The sequence below is a fragment of the Melospiza melodia genome, chromosome 1 (genome assembly GCF_035770615.1).
Source record: "Melospiza melodia melodia isolate bMelMel2 chromosome 1, bMelMel2.pri, whole genome shotgun sequence".
Taxonomy (NCBI): Eukaryota; Metazoa; Chordata; class Aves; order Passeriformes; family Passerellidae; genus Melospiza; species Melospiza melodia.
The window spans coordinates 50,288,145-50,312,213 of NC_086194.1; the positions used below are offsets into that span (position 1 = coordinate 50,288,145).

At 37.4% G+C, this 24,069-nt stretch overlaps 1 protein-coding gene across 5 annotated transcripts in view; it reads left to right on the forward strand.

Moving 5' to 3' along the window:
• Nucleotides 1-24,069, forward strand: part of EZH2 (enhancer of zeste 2 polycomb repressive complex 2 subunit) — a 36,563-nt gene that overhangs the window by 3,219 nt on the left and 9,275 nt on the right. Inside the window, exons 2-12 of one of the 5 annotated variants that reach the window (XM_063157973.1) lie at nucleotides 3,384-3,507; nucleotides 3,996-4,097; nucleotides 6,938-7,054; nucleotides 8,441-8,579; nucleotides 10,788-10,931; nucleotides 11,483-11,585; nucleotides 12,202-12,365; nucleotides 18,870-18,961; nucleotides 19,889-20,129; nucleotides 21,208-21,377; nucleotides 21,757-21,851. In XM_063157973.1, the coding sequence (XP_063014043.1) occupies nucleotides 3,391-3,507; nucleotides 3,996-4,097; nucleotides 6,938-7,054; nucleotides 8,441-8,579; nucleotides 10,788-10,931; nucleotides 11,483-11,585; nucleotides 12,202-12,365; nucleotides 18,870-18,961; nucleotides 19,889-20,129; nucleotides 21,208-21,377; nucleotides 21,757-21,851 (1,484 nt within the window). In that variant the 5' untranslated portion in view covers nucleotides 3,384-3,390. Of the gene's footprint in view, nucleotides 1-3,383; nucleotides 3,508-3,995; nucleotides 4,125-6,937; nucleotides 7,055-8,440; nucleotides 8,580-10,787; nucleotides 10,932-11,482; nucleotides 11,586-12,201; nucleotides 12,366-18,869; nucleotides 18,962-19,888; nucleotides 20,130-21,207; nucleotides 21,378-21,756; nucleotides 21,852-24,069 lie in introns of all 5 variants that reach the window. The other 4 variants (XM_063157966.1, XM_063157981.1, XM_063157959.1 and 1 more) reach the window with 4 other exon arrangements.

The window sequence follows — 24,069 nt, forward strand, 5'->3', positions numbered from 1 at the left end:
TGTTTATGTGCACAAGAAAGTGATTTGGGAGAGGTTCGTCTTGCACACAGGCTCTAGGCAAGCAGACCACTAGTGGGCTTGAGACAGCAGCTACAACCCTGAACTTGCCCCAGAGATTATGTTGGTGTTTCCCTGAAGTCTTTTAATTCTCCAAATTACTTTTGCTTTTGGGGATGGGAAGTAGGTATAGAACCCTGCTTTCATATTTCTTGGTTTTTGTTCCCCAACACTGGCTGTCCTTGCCTGTGAAACTTCTCATCCCTGTTTCTCAGGTCTAGCTTCTTAAATTTAAAGTTTTGGGGACAACCTTTGAACTGATGTGAGAAATCATCGATGGCATTTGTCTGTAGTCCTAATGTGAAGATTATCAATAGCAGCATGAGAATTAACTCTGTGAATATGCTCTTCCTGCCCTGCCCCCTGCCTTGGTTTATTTTTATTCTGTATTTTCTTCTGAGATTTGGGACACAAAACCAATTGTCTCCTACCACAGTACATGTGTTAGCAACACAGTAATTCTACTTTGGTTATGTTAGATTGCCAAAAACATACAAACACGGTTCACTTGGTTCTCTGCTGCTCAGAGACCGGTAATATATTAATTTTGACAATCCCTGAACATTTTTTACAAACATGCATCCAAGACACTTTTTTCCCTCCTAGATATCATTTTTCTATACTCTCTGTGCATATGCTTCTTTCCACCAAGTGCTTTTTCTCTTAATATGTACTTACCATTTAAGATGTAGTTTCTAATTTGTTTATACACATTGGACTTTAATGTATAATGTATATCCCACTGACTGTTGCACATTACCATTTTGGCTTTATGTAGGAGAACTTTTTCTTCCTGTAACTTGATGTAAGCAACAGTGCAGATTTTTTTCATTTTCTATCACATGTTATTTGGTGCCTTGACCATTAGGTTGTCTGTGCTGTACCCCAGATACCAACTTGAAACTAGTGCAAGAGGAGAGTATTCTTAAAAGTTATGTTTGTTTTCAGATGAATAACCTGAGTGTAAGTTAGGCTGTTTTGAAAGGAAGTACTAATCTTAATAAGTATTACTTTGTCACCATTTTAATACAACAGGTAGCAATGATGTTCATTACTGGGAAATTGAATAGATTGATTTTGTTTTTTTAAATGGGGTTGTATTTCTCTCAGGTCTTCTTGGGACTGTACCTAAGTTGTGTGAAAGAAAGATGGAAATTCTGTTGAGTTTGTCTGTTTGTTGTTTTTTAATCCAATTATATGTGACTTCTGTATAGATCTGCTTCTGATGAGCAGGACTTATCTGGCAATCTAATTTCAGTTAAGAAAGCTTTTTTTTAAAAGCTGGAGCCATTTGTTATTATCCAGGAAACTAGAATAAGAAAAGCTGTGGTTGGGGCAGTATTAGAGTAAGTAAATGTAATTTGTGTTTCAGTTTTATGGCCTATATTATTTCGGTATCATCAGCTGAGCTTTCATTTATCTTTTGAGTTCATTGATGTTTTTTCCATGTCTTTTGGCTAAATCGTAACTGAAGCAATTTTGATGTTCTGTACTGTTACAAATTGAGGTTGTCTGTTATTTAATGGTACTTATTCGATGTCTAATTTATTTCCAGTTAACGGGTTGTTTTTCAGTATCTTTATTTTGCCTAGTTTAGTATATGATTCAGTGTTTTTTCTATACTTCATAATGCTTTTATGCTGCTCTTTAATCAGTATCATAGTGCACTTTGAATCACTGATTATCTTGTCTGTGTTCAAACATGAATGGCCTAGGATTATTTTTTTAAGTATAATTTTATTTTTTTATCTTTTGTAACCGCTAGGTTTGTGGTGAATGAGGTACAGGTGGGTTTTACTTGCTGTCTTGTGCATGGAAGCAGGATAACTGTGTTTGACGCTTTGTTCTAGATTTATCTCCCCGTGGTGAGATAAATGTCCTCACCCTCTGTCTAGTCAGGTGCATCATGTAATTATTTGTATCCTGTGTCTTCTTTCCTCAAAGGATGTTTTCCATTATTTGGGTTGGAAATTCTGCTATCTGTTTGTCAATTATTTTTTCATCCTAAATCTAAAACCCCAGCATTTTTTCTTGCAAAATATTAGTTTAAATCTTATTAAGTCTTGCATGAAAATGGGTTCAGGCTTTTATAGACTTACTACCTTTTTGTTCACTGTAAATGAATGCATAGTCTTGAGAATAAACAGGTTCTGTATTGATTTCTCCCTCTCATCATCATCATGAAGTCTGGTAGAACTCAACTCGGACCTCCACAGAACTGCTGAAGATAGAGCAGTGAGCTTCCAGTAACTTGGACAAAGCAGTGCTTATGACTGTTAGGGGAGCTCTAGTGTGTGCCATGAAGGTAGCACTGGGCATTGCATTTGAGGCCAAAGATGACACCTCTGTTCATGTTGACATGCCTTGATAACTAGAAGGGCTGGAATTGTTTCTGACCAAACTGATCATGCTTGTTTGAGAATGTTTTAGCCCTGGGCAACCGGATGGTTCAGCCTTTCAGTCCATGTGAATGATATTTTGAGCTATTCAGTGAAATATTGTAGGTTTTACAATGCAGCTCTTGAGAAGAAGCCAGTCTTTGATGTAGTGGTTTGGTTTCAGGATGCTGTCAAAATAGTCATTGCCAGCATAGCTGTAGCATACGGTCCTTGATTTTGAAAAATACGGAGCAGATTGGCATATTCTAACAAGGCATTTGGATTATAACATAAAAATACAACTTCATTGCCAACAGTCCTGTAATGTAAAAATGAACCACTTGGCACTAGGAGGGTGATCAGTAAAGTGGAATCAGTGGGCAGCTTGTGGTCTTATAGAATACTTGAGAAAAGAGCAAAGTCTCTTATTCTGGCTGTTTCAGAACTCGTTGCCTGAATTTCTACAATTTTCTCATGCTTGAGTGGCTGACTGGGGGGGACTGAGTACTCCTTGGGTACCTCTGTACTTGAGGTCAACTCCAGAAGTCTGTTGTAGGAGTTGGTGTCTTAGTAAAGACGACCCTTCCTGCGAGGAGGAAAAGGTTTGTCTGCTGTGAACATGGTTCTCCAGAAGTTAATTTACAAGGCTGCTTGGAATCTGGATTTGTTCCCCTTCACCCTTTTAAATCCATCAGATACCTTTTTGTATAGAGGCATTAGAAGTGCAAATGTGAAGGGTCTACTGATTTGCAATTAAAATTACTGTTTTCTGGTGCCTATCACTTAGATATGTTTTCCTTTTTTTCTCTTGGATTGGGCTGGTATTGCAAGTGTGTGATTGAAAGGAATTAGATAGGAAAGATATGAAAGGAATGTTGCTTTCCCATCTAATTTCTGTAAGCAGTGGTGTCAGATTTGGTAATACAAACATGCTGGTGTCTCTTGTAGGATAATCATGGGTCAAACAGGAAAAAAATCTGAGAAGGGACCAATTTGTTGGAGAAAACGTGTAAAATCAGAATATATGAGACTGAGGCAGCTCAAGAGGTTCCGACGTGCCGATGAAGTAAAGGTACTTTATCTTCTGCTTCTATTGCTTATTAAGTTTTACAAGTATTGATTATTTTCTGTAGTATGTGTCCTACAGTTAACACTTGCTATAACAATTTCATTGACTACTTTGTCAACCTACTGAGAGCTTGTCTTCACTCTGTGGTCTTATAAACATGTATGATACATTTATATGTGATTGGGTCAGGAATGTTAAGTATCAGAAGAGGTTGTGGAGAGCTAATATGGCAACTTCTTTAGCTGCATACTCTTTCAAATTTAGAATTTAGTTCTATGCTAAATGTGTGACTCTCTAGTTGTGAGAACATGGTACGAATTGAAGAAAGAGATAATAACTATATTGAACTTCACTGATTTTAAACTAAATTTGTATGTTTTGAGCACTTTTGTTTGTCTTAACGTGTCTGGTTAAATGTCAGAATGCCTTAAGATGCTAGCAGATGAATTTAGAGTCTTTGATTTATTTATAATGTTGTGGTTAATTTTTAGAGTATGTTTAATTCTAATCGTCAGAAGATACTGGAAAGAACTGAAATCTTAAATCAAGAATGGAAACAACGTAGGATACAGCCTGTCCACATCATGACTTCTGTGAGCTCATTGCGCGGGACCAGGGAGGTTGGTTAACATGTGTTGTGGTAATTCCACTTACAAGGTTGTTAGCACGTTTTCATTTTATTACTGCAAAGTTGGCTGTTCTTTATATTTTTTTTTTCAGCATGATATGACTTGGCAGCTCAATGTGTTTTGTATGAGTGTCTTAAAGGATTTATTTGTTGTGTACTTTGATCATATGACTTCTACAAAGGAATAAATATGTAGCAGGCTACCTGGCTTTGAATGACACAAAAAAGTGAAACTTCTTTACTTCTGATAATGATTGGACCATACCTCAGCATCCTTTAATAAAAATGTTCTGTCTCCGTGGTACTGGGAGTTTACTCTTGCTCCTGTTTGAGTTAGATTAATGAATTTTTGTGTTGCACAAGCAGACTAGGTGCTAAATTTGGGAAAAGCATTTCCATAGTTGTGGCATAATTTGAGCTAAATGCCTAAACCTAAAATGGTTTCCACAGAATTGGTAAGGTTGAAAGGGACCAGTGGATGTCATCCAGTGCAGCTTTCCTGGTCAAGCAGAGTCGTCCTAGAGCTTGTTGCTCAGGATTGTGTTCTGTATTGTGGTAGCTTCAACAGTGATTAAAGCCCATTCCAGCTCTCTATATTCATCCCAGCTTAATTTACCTTATTTTTAAGTTGCTCTTTAGGCACTTCTTCACACTTAAAAAGTTTAAAGATGTTTGTAATAATCTGAAAAATGAATTCTATTCAGTAGCATGAGAATGAAAAGACTTTTCCGTGAATAGGTTAAAAAAAAGCAAACCAAGAACTTCATCTGCAAATAAATTTGCAGTTTCTTTTCCTTAAAATTTCAGTGGAGAGCTGGGGACTGAGAGTGTGTCACAGAGGTGCATTTGTGTGCATGCATGTTCAAATGCAAGGAGGAGAGGACCTTGGTGTGTTATCTTTTAAATGTGCTTGAATATGCAATTGCTCATGTACAGCTCTATAGCTATTGTGTGGAATCAGAACTGATAATAATTGACACAGGTACACATCCAATTTTCACTTTTTTTTTGTTCGTAGAAGGTTGTTCCTTTTTCTTTTTTCTTTTCTTTCAAGCGTGGTGTTCACTATTCTTTATGTTAATTTCCTGCCTGTATTGATAGAGCACACTAATTACTACATTCAATCCAGTCTCTGTCTCATGAATCAGAACTCTAATGCTTCATTTAAGGTTGCCATAATTTATAGTGAGAGAAGTGAGATGAAAAAAATGCTGGGGACTTTAAAATATTACTTTAAAATCTTCTTTTCTTAATATACTGAATTTCTTCAGGGTTGTGTAAGACGCTGGCTAGAAATAGAAAGGTTGTGTGAGAGCCTTCCTGTGTTTGGTGAAGAGTGCAGGGCATTGCTGGTGACAGTGACAGTCAGCATCAAGTGGAGACAACCACATGCCCTGTGCAGGCCCACCAGACATCAACCTGAGTTCCATACCAGGACAACAGAGCAGTGTAACTGAGGCTTAGTACCAAACTGAGGCACTTTGACATAGCCCATTTGTCAGCCTGAGACTTCTAGTTCCAAAGATAAAAGTAATTAATTCTTCTACTTTTGTATTTTGCTTTAAAAATACATGAAAAATATGCTAGGTGGCTGCTAGCTAGAAAATTAAACATTAACCTGAAATGGGAATGAAGCAGTAGCATAGGATGGTGTCTAGAATATTAATATACACAGCAGAAATCTAATTTCATTTGCTGCAGATTAAAAAGAAAAGAAATAAATCTGGCTTGTGTCATTCTGCCGGGGTACTGTCTCTGTATATTGTTTGTTACATTACTTTGTGTATTTCTTTAGAAATGTGAAGCTCTGTTCATCTTTCCTTTCTGGAAAGGAGAAAGATCTTTTGTCTCCACTTCCTTTTTTCCTTTCAGGTAGCTATGATAGCTGTTCTAAACTTTGTTTTACCTACCTCCAAATCTTCTCTGTTGTACTTCCCCAAGCTTTTTCTGTTCCTGTCTGCTTTTACTTGTAACTTTTTTCCCAGAGCTCTTCATACTGCAGTCCAAGTATTTGAGAAGAGTTGATCTATGTTTGTTAGCCGTTGATTATTAGATGCAAGAATAACCTAATTGTTGTCTGTATTTCTATGGATTGTTTATCCTTTGAAGGCTACATAAATCTCTGAATATCCAAAACAGAAGTCCTGTAGCTGAAAAATTCATTGATGTATCCAGAGTTACATACAAAGAATTAATTTTCATTTTTCCTTTGCAAGCAGTGAGCATAATGAAAGACTTGAGGATAGGATAAACAGACAATAATTGGGAAAAAAGGCAGGAATTAAAAAGACATATGGAGTTTTTATTTATATAAGGTGTCTTGCTAGCATTAAAGTAAAATCTTATTTATTTTTATAACATAAGTAATACATGATTTCTGCAGTGTATTGACCTGAAGCCAGGGGAATTCACTTGCCCCTCAGATGGTCTGAGTGAATACACTAACATCAGTGTAGCAGCAGCAACAGGTACTAAATCTGTTTTGAGATACCAAACCTAATTTGTATTGTAGGTCGAATAGTCTGAGTAAAATACTATCACAGCAGCTTAATAATAAGTGGAAGAATGCCATCATGATCTATTAATGAATGTATTGACATAGAAATAATTATTGAGGTTATTTTCTCTTGCTAAAACCATTTTTCCTATTATGCCTTGAAAAATGGATGTATTTTTCAAAGGTTGATATGGCTCATTTTGAGAAACTCTTTGAATTTTGTACATTGTAGAGTGTTCTGTGATTTATTTTTGTTTGGTTTTTTCCTGACATTGCTATGTAAGTGTAACTTCAACTTCTTATTTCAGTGCTCTGTTACCAGTGACATTGATTTTCCAAAACAAGTCATCCCACTGAAGACTCTCAATGCTGTTGCTTCTGTGCCTATAATGTACTCTTGGTCTCCCCTTCAACAGAACTTTATGGTAAGTTTAAACAAGTGTAGGCATAAGAAAGGTAGGGAGAAAAGGGAGGTGTTAATTTTAGAAGTATGCCAGCTAAATCTATTGCCAATTACCCTCCCTAGTTGAGGTATTGCTAATAGGGCAGTAATCATCAGAAATAAGCTCCTCTAAATAAAATAAATAGAAAGGTAACTTTGCCAATTGAATCTCTGTCCTCAATGTACCTAAGTATCTCCAAAATCTTGCTTTAAAGTTTATTTATCTTTGCTGTAAAAAAGTTTATTTAACTCAGGTGACCTATTGTCTTTTGTGACCATTAACAAATGTAGTTTTATTTGAACGTATCAAATTAGTGTAGTGAGAAATGTTTTCTGAGGGATATGAATGCTTTACTGTAAGGCAATCAACCAACATATTTGTAACAGAATGGTAATTATTGTGGAATAAAGGGAACTAAGTCCTGAAATAGTCCCCCCAATCTTGGTCATTCTCATATCTGAGTATGCCTTTTTTTTTTTCAGATTAATTTCACTGTGTGCAGAAGCCATAGCATTAGATTTCTGATATAGGTATTTGACTTTTTGAAAAGCTTAGCTTATTGCAAGTCTTTGTCACACTATTTTGTATGTGACCACCTTTGCTGACTAGTTATTTTGGTAATAATTATTATGAAGTGGTTTAAACAACAGTTTTTTTGTCAGTGTGCATACACAGTTTTTTCACACCTTTTTCTCCTTGCTTTCAATTCAATAGTGTTTTTTGGATGGGTACAGAGTCATGATCAGCGGGAAAATTTATTTTTTTAACAATAGAAGGTTCTTTTGTAGTATTGGAAGATGCAGCTGAGCATCAAAGTTCGTAAATTCTATTGATAAAACATGGGAGTATTAATGCATTTAGTCTATATGCCATCAAGAAAAGGGACAGTGGAGTTCAGATTAAATTTTCAGGCATGTTTCTCTGTTTGCTCTTTAGGCAACTTTAATTTAGAGTCTTTTTGTACCATATTTTCTTTTCTCTGGCCAAACAATGAAAGGGTGGTTCCCATTGTGCTTTCCTACATTACTGTAAGAGAGAACTGAGAAAGGACAAATGAATTTACCAAATGCAAGCTTCCCAAAGCCAGATAACTTAATGAGTTTCCATATTAGAAACTTCTTGGAAACGCTCTGCTAACCTTAAGATTAGGAGCTAGTGTTAATATTTTGAGCCAGCCACCAAGAATGCAAAAAATTGTTGAAAGTCATTGAGAGTTTTGTTTTGTTTTTCTACTTAATGGTAAATGTGCTAAAGCAGTGAAGCTATTTTACTGTTGTAGGCAGATTCCTCTAGATAGTGAAAAACAACGCAGAAATGGTCACTTGACAACACAATTTAAAGTGGTTTGATTATCACTATTGTTCCTAGGTAGAGGATGAAACTGTTTTACATAACATTCCGTATATGGGAGATGAAGTGCTTGACCAGGATGGTACTTTTATTGAAGAACTGATCAAGAATTATGATGGGAAAGTGCATGGAGACAGAGGTGAGCCCAAACACTCAGGTATACTAATCATTTCTTCCTATATAAATTATTGCTATAGTGTTGCTTAAGGCCTGATGTGTGATTGTTGCAGAAGTTGTAGAGATACTACTGTATTGTGTAAACCTTGGGTATAACAGGCTTCCTTATTTAAATGTTTTGTTCTGCATTTTCATTAGGCTGAAAAGTTTTAAGCAGTAGTGTGGAGAAATTAAGCACATTAACTTTTTCCTTATGCCATACAGTGATTGTTGGTATTCAGTTTTGTGCTCAGAGCATTGGAATATGATATTGTGATGTATGTATGTATCCTGCTTAGCAGAAAGTGGCAGGATGATTATGCAAAACTCTGATAATGACAACATTTGCAAATGTGATTCAACAGAGTAACCTCTTGTAGGTTTGCGGGGTTTTATTTCCTTCTTTTCTTTAAGGAACTTGCTAGCTATTTAAAAACCCCCTCTCTGTAAATCAGCTTATAGAGCAAAGTTGTATCCTTCTGTTGGTACAGAAGTATTACATGTATTTATTCTGAGGTGTAGTTTATCTGTTCTCCTGTGTGGGAGCTGGGCTACCTGCAGTGTAATATCTGTCCCTCACTTTGCTAAAGTCTCACTGAAGTGGTGACTTTTCACTTGCTCTGGGCTCCCTCAGAACTGGCTTATACAAGCCTCAACTTCCCTTGTAGAGCCTTCTCTTGACTACTGTGATTCCCCCTTCTCAGAGATATTACCCACACACTCCACCCTTCTCTCAAACAGAGAATAACTTCTTAAAATGAATCATATTCCTGTTAATGCTGATGCATTTGAGAAAGAGAACCACACTTTTTGAGTTGATTGTGTACCGTTCATGAAGTTAAACCTGTGATTCAATAATAAATGCTACTCAGCCCTACTAGACTTGTTAATGTCCTCAGTATAGCTAGTGCCTTTGTATTTCATAAAAAACATGGAATGTTTCATGGGTTTTGGCCTTTGGATATTTTTAAACATTTCCTGATTGCTGATTTCCCTGTCAGAGCACTGGTTATGTCAAAATGATGACATTACTACTAAATGTCTTCTATTATTGATTTAATTTATTATTAAAGGAGTTTAGCTTTAAAATTAATCCTGTTTGAGCATCCTGAGATGCAAGTTTATGATGGCAATTACTGTTATTATGGGTTCTCCATAATATGTAAAATATGTTAGAGGTAAAGAGACTAAAAGAAGTCTCCCAATAATTACTATTGTGTGACTGTAATTAAATGTAAATACTGTGGGAATCTGTAATCCAGAGGCATTCCCATGTAAGAGTCAGAATTCTAAACTAGCTCTGTAATTGCACTTTTGGGAGACAATTTATACTAAGCTGTGTCTGTATATTAAGAGTCTGTTTAAAACATCCGAGTGGTATTTTCATTGTCTTCATAGTAGTAAAAGTCTTATTTTCTGTGAAGTTATTTTGACATGCAAACCCAGTCCAGGTTCAAAAGGACGGTAATAAGCACTACAGTTCCCACACAGTTCATGTTTGTTGCCTTTTTTTTTTTTTTTGTAAAAATAGTCTCTTGTCAGCACTAACTATGATTTTTCCTTTGTACAGAAATGCTTTATTGTTTAATCTGTTTTGCAATCTGAATGTCAAAACAGAATATAATCTAATAAATAGATATATGCAGAATATAATCTAATAAATAGATGTATAAAATTCAGTTTTCTCTTGAAGTTTTTGTATATAAATGTATTTTTTTTATCACCCAGTCAGGGGGGGTCTATTGTGGGAAGTAGATGCTAAGGAACAATCAACCAAAAATCTCTCTGGAGATTCCTTAGCTGACTAAGGATTAGTTTATAGACTGTTAGCATGCATTTCCAGACTGGCTTAACCCTAACCATGTTGGAACTGGGATTCTGGCATAACATCTCTTAAATAATGTAGCTGGTAGTATTTTTTTATCTTACAAGGAAGAGAGCTTTATATATGTACGTAGCACATGGAGTTGGGGAAAAAAAAAGTGATAATTTTTCTTCTTTCATTCCCTCTTGTTAGTCTAAGGAATGAATAATGAGCTTTTTTTACCTGGTCTTGGTTTATACACTGCTATTTAAGAGGGGAAAACTACGAAATTGCTTTTCATAAATGACAGCCTTTGCCTTAGTTTAATTAAAATGTAGGGAGTATTAAAAATACCTGATATACACCTTGTGTTTTTTGTTTATTCCCACTTTTGCTGGATTTCAGAATGTGGATTTATCAATGATGAAATATTTGTTGAGTTGGTCAATGCCCTTGGTCAATATAGTGATGATGAAGATGATGATGATGGAGATGACAATCCTGATGAAAGAGATGACAAGCAAAAAGATCGGGAAGGTAACAGGATGGGTATGTCTATCTGCAGACTTTAGAAATGAAACCCAAAACATTTTGTTTAACCACTCAATGAATTTGTTCAAACCCATCTTCCTATGTGATAAGGTTTAAGGTGTAAAGTAGCATAATTTTCATAATTTCCTTTGTCATTTAGTTCAAAATTTCTATTGAGAACACCGTGAGAGGCACTTTTGCCAATTTTTGTTCATTGGCATACTGAGACAGTCAAATGCACCCAAAATCAGTCAGGTATCTGTCTAATAAATGCTTTGGTACTCCTCAGAAAATGATGTATCATTATTCTAAAGCAGGCAGAGTTCTGAATTTCCATCTCCATCTGCTGGTGAAATAATGGTTTCTCCGAATTTTACTAGTAGATTTTTCTCATCAGGAAAGATCACTTAACACAGTTAAAATTGTAAGTGATTTGTAAATAAAAATCTTTATTTCCTTTTTACATTAGAATTTTGGTGAACACCTCCTTTCTCTGAACACCTTCTTGAGGTAGCAAAGAAGCAGAAATATATTTTTTTTGTTTTCCAAATTTTTTGCTTCCTTGACAGAGAAAGAAACCCACCCACCTCGGAGATTTCCTTCTGACAAGATATTTGAAGCCATTTCCTCAATGTTTCCAGACAAGGGTACAGCAGAAGAATTGAAAGAGAAGTAAGAATGCATTTCTTACAGTATATTGCTGTGTTGCTTTATGAATCAAAGATTCCTTATCAAATAAATCCTTCAGTAAATATTGGTTGATTATGAATGGTTCCTCTTGCAGCTAGTTCTGTGGCATTTGTGTAACTTCTGCAGGTGACACTGAAAGGGATTTGGCTCTTTCCCCCAGGTCAAACAATACAGAAGTTTTGTTTATTAGCCTTCCCTTTAAAATATTGAACAGTGGGTGCTTATATGTCTCTAATAATCTGTTATTTTTTGAGGTGGTAAAATAAAAGCTACTGCTAAAAAAAACAATCTTATCTCCATTGTGGATGATACTATGATGATGATACTGTGATGATGATACTACTCCTTTTTAATGATACTATGTACAGGGTCGTGTTGGTCTTGAAAACAAATACATTATTTCCTAGTCAATTTGTATTAATGAGTATGGAATTAATAATTTGTTATGTCACTAACAGATTGGCCTTTTTAGCTGACACATATTTCTTAGGGGTTTTTGAAGTTGTCATTGAAAATGCAGAGTGGTACCGGAATAAAAACCACTTTTGTTTAAAAAAAATTATATTCAATAAATAACTTCTATTATTTTGCTTTAAAGATACAAAGAACTCACTGAGCAGCAGCTTCCTGGAGCTCTTCCTCCTGAGTGCACACCGAACATAGATGGACCAAATGCTAAATCTGTTCAGAGGGAGCAAAGCCTGCACTCCTTTCACACACTCTTCTGTAGGCGCTGTTTTAAATACGATTGCTTCTTGCATCGTAAGTACCTTTCAAGTGTGCTCCTAAATGTCTGTCTTTCTTTTTTGTAAGTCAGAAAACTTAAAAGTACCATAAGATCCCATGCAGAAGGAAGGAAAGAGAAGAAAAAATAAAAGCAGGAATATCCCTAAAGTTGATGAAAACAGCTTGTCCAGGTTGACATTATTTTGCAGTGGAAATTATACCTCAGAAAACTGAATGGATCTGTGTGGGTAGTTTGTTATCCCTTCTGCATTTAGGACTTTGTATAGAATTCCTGACTTGGACTAAATCTGTAACATCACTTCTCTTTTTATATAGTCTGCAGGAAAATGTCTTTGTTTTCTACTATTGTTTGTGTTACGCTTTCTCAGTTTGTGCATGGAGAAAGGGATGTATTTTTCTATTAAAAAAATCCTGGTTATTTATCAGACTTGCTTCATTCATGAACGGTTTTCTCTTTTATTCTGCCATGTTACTTTTTAGCCACATTAGTTGTACTTGGTTATTTGAAGAATTGTTTCAGAGTTGAGTTTTAGAAATTGTGATGTGTTTTTCCCAGAACTGCTTTCATGTTGCCCCATTGTTTTGGGCCAACAAGCTGACAAGAGCTTAACAGTGATGTTGGCTTTCACTTGCAAAGTGTGAAGAGATTCTGAAGTGCTACTTGAGACAATTTTTCTGGACAGAGCTAAATGTAAAGGGGAAACTAACAGCCAATATGAACTGGTTTCAACTTGTAACAGTAAACTGTGATGCCCTCTATACCAAATTAATTTTTGCTTTTGACTTAGCTGTTCATTTGCATGTTCCACTGTGAGTGCTCATGCATGTTCATTTGGGAATCCTTGTGCTTTGTCAGCAGCTCCTCATCCAGCACACATGCAATCTGCCTGTGTTTGTACTCCACACTGAAGGCTTTGCACAGTGCTGCTGCTTTTTCATATCCCTTGGTTGCCTTTCACTTTGAGGAGGAATTGGAGTTGTTCTCAGATGGTGAGGAGGGGAGAAGCTTTTCACTTTCCTGGTTCCTTTAGTACTTGAGCATTTTGGAGTTAGGTCTGTTAGTTTCACTTTCTCCTTATATTCTGTTGACAGGCCTTGCTAGAAAATACAAAATAAAAAATAAAAGGAAGCTGTTACTTCTGCATAATGTTCAAGAACAGTAAGTTTTTGGAGTAAGCTGCTGCCTTGACCCAGCCAGCTTCAACACAGTGTGTTCTGCAAAGCTGTAGGTCTTGTGATGTCTTAGTTGCCTGGACACTGATTCCAAGAAGTGCTGTGTGTAGTCTGTAGGACAGGGAAGTGAAGCTGTGTGCTGATTGTTGGCCATCAGTTTGTCTGGCAGGGGTTTTAGGAGTTCTTGACATTCTCAATAGTCTAGCAGAGAGATTTTTGATTAAGTCAACAAAAAGCATTGTCTGGACATAGTGAGGACCGGCTTACTCTAGCAGCACCTCTGAAGACTTCAGATGTTTCTGCTGCGGTGATTTTAGGCATTATTCTCAATGATTTTATAAATTTTTAGTTTTTCAGTGGGGTGGTTGCTCCTCTAAAGCACACACACGTTTCACTACTCTATTTCGTTAATCTATGTAGATTTGCCTCTCATGGTCATTTTTGCAGACTGATAGAAATACAACTGAAAGGTTTTGCTGACTACCTGTTGGGTACCTGCTATTTTACCAGACCACAGTTTTGAGGCACCAATTCTGAGAGACTTTTTTTAATAAAAGTGCTGTGAAGAATGGGTTCACAGTCTTGGACTTTTTGTCAAGTTCTTGGGTGAGAATGTCCACAGCTGTGTCACTGCTTGAAGGACCTCAGCTCTCATACCAGCAGCATCCTTTAAGCCAGAAGCCCTGTGCCTTCTTTCTCTGTGTTCATAATCTTGAGATAGAAGACAAAGTGTTTATACTAAAATATTGCCTAAGTTCTTGTTGCTGGTGACTTTTGATATGTCCCTTAAGCAAGTTGCAGTTCTTTCCAAAGTGGTGTATGTCCAAGGCTTTATTTAAACTGTTCCTCCTACTTTAAAGAGCCCAAACTTTAAATCATCCCTTCAGGATTTCAGGGCCATGACAGAAAGAGGGATGCATAGCACTTTCACTGTGGAAGCATTTAGGACTTACCTTTGTGTCAGGTGTAGGGTACAATGAGTGGCTATGACAGTGCTCTTTGTGACAGCCTGTGCAGCTCATTAGTTGTCCCTGATGATGATGTAGCAGTTGTCCCTGATGATGATGTGTTTGATACATAACCACTGCAAAGAGATCTCTGACCTTCATTGTGTGGGCTCAACGCTGGACCCTGAATGTCATAAACTGATGCTTCAGTTGCCACTTCCTGAAAACATACCCAAATTCCACTGCAACAATGACTGCTCACTGCTTTGGATGCATTGCTTCCTTTTCCTTTTGTTTGTAGTTACACCAAGGAAAGAGGATTGTTTGCTGTCTGCGTGTCTGTCTGTCTGCGTGTCTGTCTAGAGCACAGAATTTTTTTGTTAAAAACCGAGAGAGTTGGTTGTTTGGCCTCTTTGTTTTCTGTGAAATTTTAAGACTGTTGGTCAAAATTCACCCAGCTCATAGCTTGGAATAAGTAACTCATCAAAAAAAAATTAAAAAGAATGCTTTGGTTATTGGAAGGCTGCACTACCGATTTTCAGTGTCTCAGCAACAATTCAACTTTTATCACATTTCTACAGTTGCCTCTATGTTCTGTTTCATGCACTTGCCAAGTGCTGTGGGATGATGTCCTGGCTTCTGCAGATGACATTTTTGATGAATTACTTTGGTAATGTGATGGGCTACAGTGATCACATTGGTACTTTGAAAGGTGTAAATCTCTGGAGAAGGAATAGAGAACTAAAAGATAATACAGGAATTCTATTAGGTCTGCTTTTGCTTTTTGTATTTCCCCCTCTTAGGTTCCATTTTTGTTAAGATTAGTTAACAATTAGTTATTTTGTGGAGTTTCCAATCTTTGTTCTAGAGCATTTGAGTTAAATATAGGAAAAGTTATCATTAGATTTTTAACGTGTCAAGTCCCCTTGACGACCTGGCAATCCCTTTATGTGCAGGTGATGACATAACTGAAAAAACTTGTGTACTTGTGGACTTCATTTGCTGACAGCAAGGAATTATGCCTAAATGTCTGGACTAACAAAGAATTTAGAAGAAGGAAAAATATCAGGTAGGGAGAATTTCCCAAATAGCTTGACTATGAAGCAAATGTACATTTCAGGCTAAACTGTTGCCTGTGTACTTTCACGTTATTGAAAATGAGAGTTGAGCCTATTGGGGATGAGACAGATAATAAATCTCAAAGACAGAAAACATGTTCAGAGACACCATTTTAGAATGATTTCTCTTAAGGAAATCATTAAAGAAATGCAGACTTTAGGTGTTAGGAAATTCTACAAAATTTTCTGTGATTTTTCTTTTGAAAAAGATTACTACTGATATTTTTAAATATCATAATGCAGTGATACAAATAGTTTTATTCTTGTTCTGGGTCCTTTCTTTATAACAACCCTCCCAAAAAAATACCTCACAATAGAGGTGGTAGATTTTGACTGTAGTTGTCCTTACTGTACCATGTTGTTTTTTAAATAGTTGAACAAAGATATGATTCTAATTTTAAGTATCATATGTAGTCTATTTTTGAGGTCTCATGAGTTAAAAAATAAAAATAAAGGTTGGTTTGTTTCATTCTATTACAAGTTAAGCATTTCTTCTTTTTCTGAAGGAAAACAGTTTTTAAAAACCACTCATTTTAGGACCTTGCACAAATTAATTTGTGAGAGAAATTATTGCATCTGCAAGTGACATGTAAAAAGAATAGATTTGATTTCTGTACATTGCAGCAGTCTGGTATAGATCATGGCTAGCAAATGTCTAAGTGTTCTTTTGCATTGCTGAAAAATTATTTTCCTTGTGGTATGAAGAGAAGGTAAAACAGTTAAGTGGAAAAAAATCTTGAATGAAATGGTATACTGTGCAAATTTAAAGATGCAGTGTTGAAAAACATGAGAGTTTTCCCCTTCACTTTCGGGTAAATGGCTCCCATCATCTCATTGTTTCTTAAAAGATGGAAAAGAGTGAAATAACTTGGCATTAAATTGCATGGTTTCTTGTTACTGTAACAAAGTGTAACATATTTTACCTACAGAATACATGAACACTTGAAGGATATGTGAAACATGAGAAATGACATGGCAATGAAAGCTTTTAACTAATCTGGGGGAAGAAAGAGCACTAATGGCAACAATATACATAAATTACATTCCTATACTTGTTGTAAATAATTTTCCCATATCAATATGCTCATATATAGCAAATTAAAGCTTTTTTGTGTTCCCAGATTTATAAAATATAACATATTTGTCTGGAGAATGGGATGCAATATTTACTTATTGTTACTTTTATTTTATTTGTACCATTTTAAGAAAGCCTTGCAAGAGTACACTGCTTTCCTGGGGGGTTCCCACCTGCTGCTATCATTAATACAGGCACAATATTATAGAAATTATTATTTGATTTTTCAACTCACCCCCCTTTATGGGAGGGAAACATGAAGTGTTTCCAAAGTTCCAAGATGGAACTGGTCACCCTTCCCACTGCTGCCAAAGCAGGTGTTTGCAGAGCTATGCTGCACACCAGGCCACTGAAATGAAGTTTGCTTTTGATAGCCTTGTCTGGGAAGACATGAGCTCTGCCCACATGCTTTAACAGGGATGGAAGTGCATTTAAAAAGTGGAGTCTTTAAAGCTTAGTGGACATAGAGAGAGAAGCCTCCAGCGTGATCTGGAAATAAAATGAATAGCAAATGGCTTAATGAAGGAGATGTGTGCAGTGGTGGTGTAGAACAGCCCTTTTAGATTAATATGGGGAGGAGGGGAGGGATTTCTTCTTTAATTTTGAACATATTTGCACTTTTTATTCACTGAATTTTTATAACCTTCACTGTAAGTTACAGTTACCCAACTGCAGGTGCTGTAAAACTGCAGCATAAGTGCTTCTGCATAGTTTGGAAATTGCACATTTTAAGTTGAGCATCTTTTCTGGGCCTTTGTGGAGCATTAGCAAACAGCTAGCACTGAGTATTCTCTTCTTTTTAAAATTTCAGTCCATTCTTCATTTCTGTTCCTTGCAGTTCTGTATGCCACTGTTAACACATTTAGAAGGAAAAAGTATTGATATCTATCTCTCTCTCTCTCCCTCTCTCTCTGAAAATCAAAGTATTTTTTCCTTGAGCACAGACAAGTTGTTTTTAAAAAGGCAATTGCAGAAAACTAATGATAGTATCTCAAAAAGCTCCTAATACAATGTGGGAGCATGAATGTATGAGTTTTGATGAGAGTCTAGTGGCAGGTTTTCCAGGCTTCAGAAGAGCTCTGTAAGGGGTACAGAGAAGCTCCCAAGACTTCCAGAAAGCTGTGAGAAGTCAGTCTCCCTGAAAACACCCTGCTGGGAGACAGGGGTTGCCAGTGAGGAGAGCTGGCTCTGGCAAAGAGAGTGGGTAGGAAACTGCCCTCCTGTTACCAAGGTGCTCGTGTTGCATGTGTACCATACCCAGCTCTGCTCCCCTCTGAGTCACTGTTCTGCAGCTTTTTCAGAGCTGTACAGAGTCCCTCAGATACAGGAGCAGACACTTCTCTGCAAGGTGCAGACTTGGCTCACTTATCCAGTGACTGTGCAATGCTAACTTGTTTTTACCCTGCAGCTGGGATACAGGAACTGAATTCTTATATCCTGCCAGCTTAGCTGGAGTGCTGATAAACTAATAGAGCAAAAATGCTTATGTGTCCTTCTCACTGATGAAAATGTAAAGTGGGTCCTATTACCTTTCCAAAGGGTGCATTTTTTGACAAGATAGAAATATAACAACTGAATTTTGCACATTGAAGTGGTGATCATTAATAGGAGAAGCCCTGAATAATTCTGTTTAACATAACAACAAAGTAAAGTCTGTTCTTTTGTTGGAAAGGGTGATACACCAAATCTTCCTTGATACACGAAACAAATGTGATGACTGTCTTTGTTGATGAAAAGGCCAGAATGGCTTTCAAGTGGAAGAGGATAGATTTACATTTGATGTAAGGAAGATATTCTTCACCATGAGAGAAGTGAGACAGTGGAACTGGTTGCCCAGAGAAGCTGTGGCTGCCTCATCCCTGACAATGTTCAAGGCCAGGCTAGATGGGGTTTAATCAGCCTGGTCTAGTGGAAAGTGTCCCTGCCCATAGCAGAGAGGAGTTGATTTTTGAGGTCCCTTCCAACCCAAACTATTCCATGATATGTGAAACTTACCTGTGTGCTGTCTCTGTGTATTTAAGTGGTAAGTCATATGTCACTACATGGGATTTCTTTTATTATTTATTTATTTGTTTATTCTCTTTATTAGTATTTTATTCTGGTTTTAGTAAAGTCTTGGTAACTTTGTGTTTTGGGTAGAGTTTGAGGTTACATATTTAATATATTTTATATGAAAACTAAAAAATGTGATGTTTTGATTCAACAGCATTCCATGCAACTCCCAATACTTATAAGCGAAAGAATACAGAAACAGCATTAGATAATAAGCCTTGTGGACCTCACTGTTACCAGCATCTGGTAAGATAATTTTATATGTCACAATTCACTGAGTGCTAGTGCTGGCTGCAGTATAGGGGGATGCTTAAACTAAGGGCATGCTGGATCTAGGATAGTGCATCTGCTTGTGGGCCATTTGCAGTCAAGTATGTTACCTTCAGCTGCTGCAAGAGAAAGAGTTAAACTTTCGATCATCTTAAGTAGGAATACTTGTAGGTGTAGCCTGAGATATTTGTAGGGAAGAAATATTACTATCCCCTAATAATGGTCTTGCTGCTATTCTGTCCAGTCTAGTCAAGGAACTGCAGACTTCACTCTTGTAAATTGTATCACAACTAAAAATTATAAAGGTTTTTTTAGTTTGCCAAAGGCTAATTTCCTTTTGGGACTTGTTCTTAAGAAGCACTAGGATGGAAATTAATAAAGTGAAATCTTTAGTAATATAATTTCAAATCTCTCTCATAATTCCCCTAAATGTTTTAGTACGAGAAACTATGCAGTTGTCCCATCTGAAAACTTGCTACACTTTATCGTTCCCCTTTTCACCAGAAAGCAAGTTACAAATGCTTGCATTTTAAAAGATGCAGAGCACAAATTGTCGAAGTGCCATGTGCAAGAAGAGTTCTTGTGTTTTTATGGGTGTTTTCTGTGGGAAATTCAAATTTATTTCTGTCATCTGGGAAAATAGAAATTTACTACTGAATTATTTTTCTCTTGGCAGCCAAAGTAAAAGGTGAACCAAAATACTGACATGAGTAGTTTGTAAGTGTAGATGTTTTTCATGGTAGCATCAAAAGTACTCGTGTTCACGGCTGGCGTGCCTTTAACTGGAACTTTGGTGCACGTAGAACAGTGGGAAGTTCCTCAGGATGCAAGCAGGAGGTGTTCTGTCACAAGTGGAACCACTTCTGGGTTTCTGTGCTGTAAACTGTGCTGTTTTGTGTCCAGGAGGGCGCGAAGGAGTTTGCGGCCGCGCTGACGGCGGAGCGCATCAAGACGCCGCCCAAGCGCCCCGGCGGGCGGCGGCGGGGCCGGCTGCCCAACAACACCAGCAGGCCCAGCACGCCCACCATCAACGTGCTGGAGTCCAAGGACACCGACAGCGACCGCGAGGCCGGCACCGAAACCGGCGGGGAGAACAACGACAAGGAGGAGGAAGAAAAGAAAGATGAAACTTCCAGTTCCTCTGGTAAGGCTGGTCAGTGCTGCTTCCTTCCATGAGCCGCCGTGCTTGAGAGGGCGAACAGAACCAAAACTACAAAAAAAACCCAATGCTACGAAAATAAAAAAGCCAAAACAAGTCAAGCCGTGCAATCCTAGAAAATGTGTGTTTGGAATGTATGGAACTGAGTAAGAAGACAGAATAATATGAGTGTCTTGGCTTGGAAAGACAGGTGCCTGCTAAGGAAGGCAGGAGCCTCCCCTGAAATGGAGAAAATGAACCCTCCCTCCTCTAAATTGCTATAAATTTTAAATTAAGAGGCTCTCAGGCAACAAAAATTATGGGAGCAGGAAATAACAGTTCTTTAATAGGGAAGAAAAGGATAAAATAAACAATGCAGTAAAACCAAAACAACACTGATACAGTCAGAAACACAACCTGATACCCTGTGGGTCAGGGTGCTGGTAGCAGTCCAGTTGGAATTGTGGCTGCAGTCCTCCTGGAGAGTCAGGTGTGGTTCTGTTGGAGCAGGGATCCTGTAGAAGGGTGTAGTTTTCCTTGAAGATCCAGTGGAAGAGGCAGCTGTTCCTCTGGGAAATCCAGTGGAGAATCTGTGCTGGTGTTCCAGAAGCTCAAGATTACATCCAGGTAGGAATGCTTGGCTCCTCCCTCTGGGCAGAGCATCTCACAGTGGGATGCGGTAGTTCTTATCAGTCATGCAGTGACATTCAATAGCCTGTTATCAGCAGATGTCCCCTCCCCAGGGAGGAGTGATTGTGGTCACTCAGAGAGAGATAAGGAAAGCTGCCCACCTGACAAAAGACAATTGCCATACAGATGGTAATAGAATACATCTTGCCTTGCAGTCTGGAACAATGAGTTTAATCAAACTGTAAGAGAAAGTCTGCATTGTCTCAATTTACATGTAGGCCATTAATTTGAGTAGCTGCTGTTAGCTTCTGTATGAGGCATGTGAAAATGTTTGTTTTTTCTGGCACTTGGGAAGCAACAAAAAACCTGGGATATTTATTAACTGCAGTTAATCATAATGTGAAGGGCAAAGTAAATTTTGATAGATAGCCTTACTCTCAATTATTTGTTACAGAAGCAAATTCTAGGTGTCAAACACCAATAAAGATGAAGCCAAATATTGAGCCTCCAGAGAATGTGGAATGGAGTGGTGCAGAAGCTTCAATGTTTAGAGTTCTTATTGGCACCTACTATGACAACTTCTGTGCAATTGCCAGACTGATTGGGACCAAAACGTGCAGACAGGTAAGCAGGGAAGATACTTGCTAAGGGTCAAAGTGATTTACTTTTAAAGTTAAAGTATACAAATACTAGTATTGATTACTAAAAGGGAAAATAATTAATTTTCTTGCTTTTCCCAAGAATGCTATGATCCAGAATTCATACCACAAATACATAGAAGTTAGTTTTAAAAACTGTTTTAAAATTAAATTTACAGGAGGTTTAAATTAGAGTATCAGTTCTTAAATGACAAAAATAATCAACTTTAAATGTATTGAAAAGAGACTATGACTGGATATAATCTGTAAGTTGTTGGTTGGAGGAAATCATACTGACTTAGAATATGAGCAACTTTGTACTAGTGAGAGATTTATCGTGGATGTGTTATGGTATCTCTTGTTAGGTGTATGAGTTTAGAGTAAAGGAATCTAGTATTATTGCACCAGTCCCTGCTGAAGATGTTGATACTCCTCCCAGAAAGAAGAAAAGGAAACACAGGTAAATCTGTTACTAAATACCCTTAGCATAACAATAAACTGGAGATACAGGGGTTCAGATCGGAAAGTATTTTGAAAGAAAATTGTGCAACTCTTCTTTTGCTTCAAAAACCCAAAGTTGCAGCAATAAATCAAAGTGGTGTTTTAGTTTTAGACAAAACCTTACTGCACTGCCAACTATAACCTTCCTCTTCTCTTTCCCTTTCCTTTGTAAGTTCTTTAACAGCCAGGTTCTTGTAGGTGTATTGATGCAAGTTTTCAAAACTCTGTTTGGATTAGAAATCACCTATGCAGCTTGTTGCAACATTCAACATAATGTAGAATAATTATTTTTTACAACAATAAACATTAAATTCAGGAGTGTTTCAATAGGATTGAGTAATGATTATATGATATTTTAAAAATAAAACTGATGGTTTTTTAATGATGAAATGTATTCTAGCAAGCTTCAGATAGCAAGCTAGTAGGATTGCCTTATTTTTCTTTAGGAGGGACTATTCCTTTGTTGCACCCCAGTTTCATTAGCACCTAGAACACCAACTAAAGAGCTAGGTTAACAAGTTATTATTTGAGGTGAAGCTGCAATGAAGAAAAAATTATTATCTGACACAATTTCTGTTGAAATTGCAAAACTTTGTGGCTATTCTCTGTCAATGAAATGCATTTTTCTTTTAGAATTCTGAATTGGAGAATGCAGCTCTGCATTGATTATTTTTATTTTGAGAGATAAGAATATAAGAGATCAAAAACTGACTGAAAATTAGCAAAAACATTTCTTTAGCAAGCAATAAGCACACATTTTCCCATATAATTTCCTATTTCTCCCTTTAACTTCCCTTATTCTCCCTCAAGTTTGTCCTTCCAGTTCTTGTCCCATCAATTCTTGTTGTTTCTGTCTTAGCTTGTCTACTTATTATTTCCAGGCCTAGTGAAATTCCTGAACTGGTTCAAAGCTCCTGTTGACGTGGAGTAGAATATTTCTGCTTTGTAGGATAGAGGCAGGCAACGTGAGCTGGGAAAAGACTGAGTGAGCATCTGGAAAAGATTTTGTTCTCAGCAAAAGCTATTGATTTTTATGCTCTTGGCACAGTTTTCAAGTGTTTGGGCATTTGGTGGGCTTGGCTGTTTAAATTTAGGTTATTAGCCATGGTGCAAGTTTGGAATATGTAGCTGAAAATTGGCTTGCTGTCAGATTGACACAAATTGCTATAAGAATGGTGCCACCACATCTACTTAAAAGAACAGCTAAAAGATTCAAATGTATTTTTGCAGCTGAAATAGACTGTATGATTACCAGGCTGACATTGTTTTGGAAGAATTCTCAGAGTTTTTTTAGTTTAGGAGTTTTATTTCCCAAGTAAATGAAAGCACACTCCCACATTGCATGGGGTTTCTTGACTTTATTTGCTTTTTTATTAGCTGCCAATATAAAAACTTTATTGGTAGCAATTTAGTTTTGAAATGTCCTCTAAGTCTTTAAACTCTCATTGAAGGAAGGAGATAATTTTACAAATATAATGTCCGAGAATATGTGGCAATCCAGCTGTCTCCATCCTTCTATGGCAGCAGCCTTTTTAAAAAGGAAAGCAGTTTAGCCTGCCTACATCCTGCTGTTGAAGTTCTCCTGCAATCAGCAATTGGGACAACCATCTGGAAATCTTCCTCTGTTTCTTACCTTCCCCTTTTCCCCTTTTCCCCTTTTCCCCTTTTCCCCTTTTCCCCTTTTCCCCTTTTCCCCTTTTCCCCTTTTCCCCTTTTCCCCTTTTCCCCTTTTCCCCTTTTCCCCTTTTCCCCTTTTCCCCTTTTCCCCTTTTCCCCTTTTCCCCTTTTCCCCTTTTCCCCTTTTCCCCTTTTCCCCTTTTCCCCTTTTCCCCTTTTCCCCTTTTCCCCTTTTCCCCTTTTCCCCTTTTCCCCTTTTCCCCTTTTCCCCTTTTCCCCTTTTCCCCTTTTCCCCTTTTCCCCTTTTCCCCTTTTCCCCTTTTCCCCTTTTCCCCTTTTCCCCTTTTCCCCTTTTCCCCTTTTCCCCTTTTCCCCTTTTCCCCTTTTCCCCTTTTCCCCTTTTCCCCTGCAGGGCTCTTACCTGTCTGCAGGTTGTCCATGTGTGCATGTGGCTTTGAGCTAAAGCAGCATCACCAGAGAGAAAAGCAGCAGCAAAAAGCTGCTTTTGCTGGCCTCTTGTAACCAATCTGAGAGCAGATAAAGTCTTTGCTTGCACAATT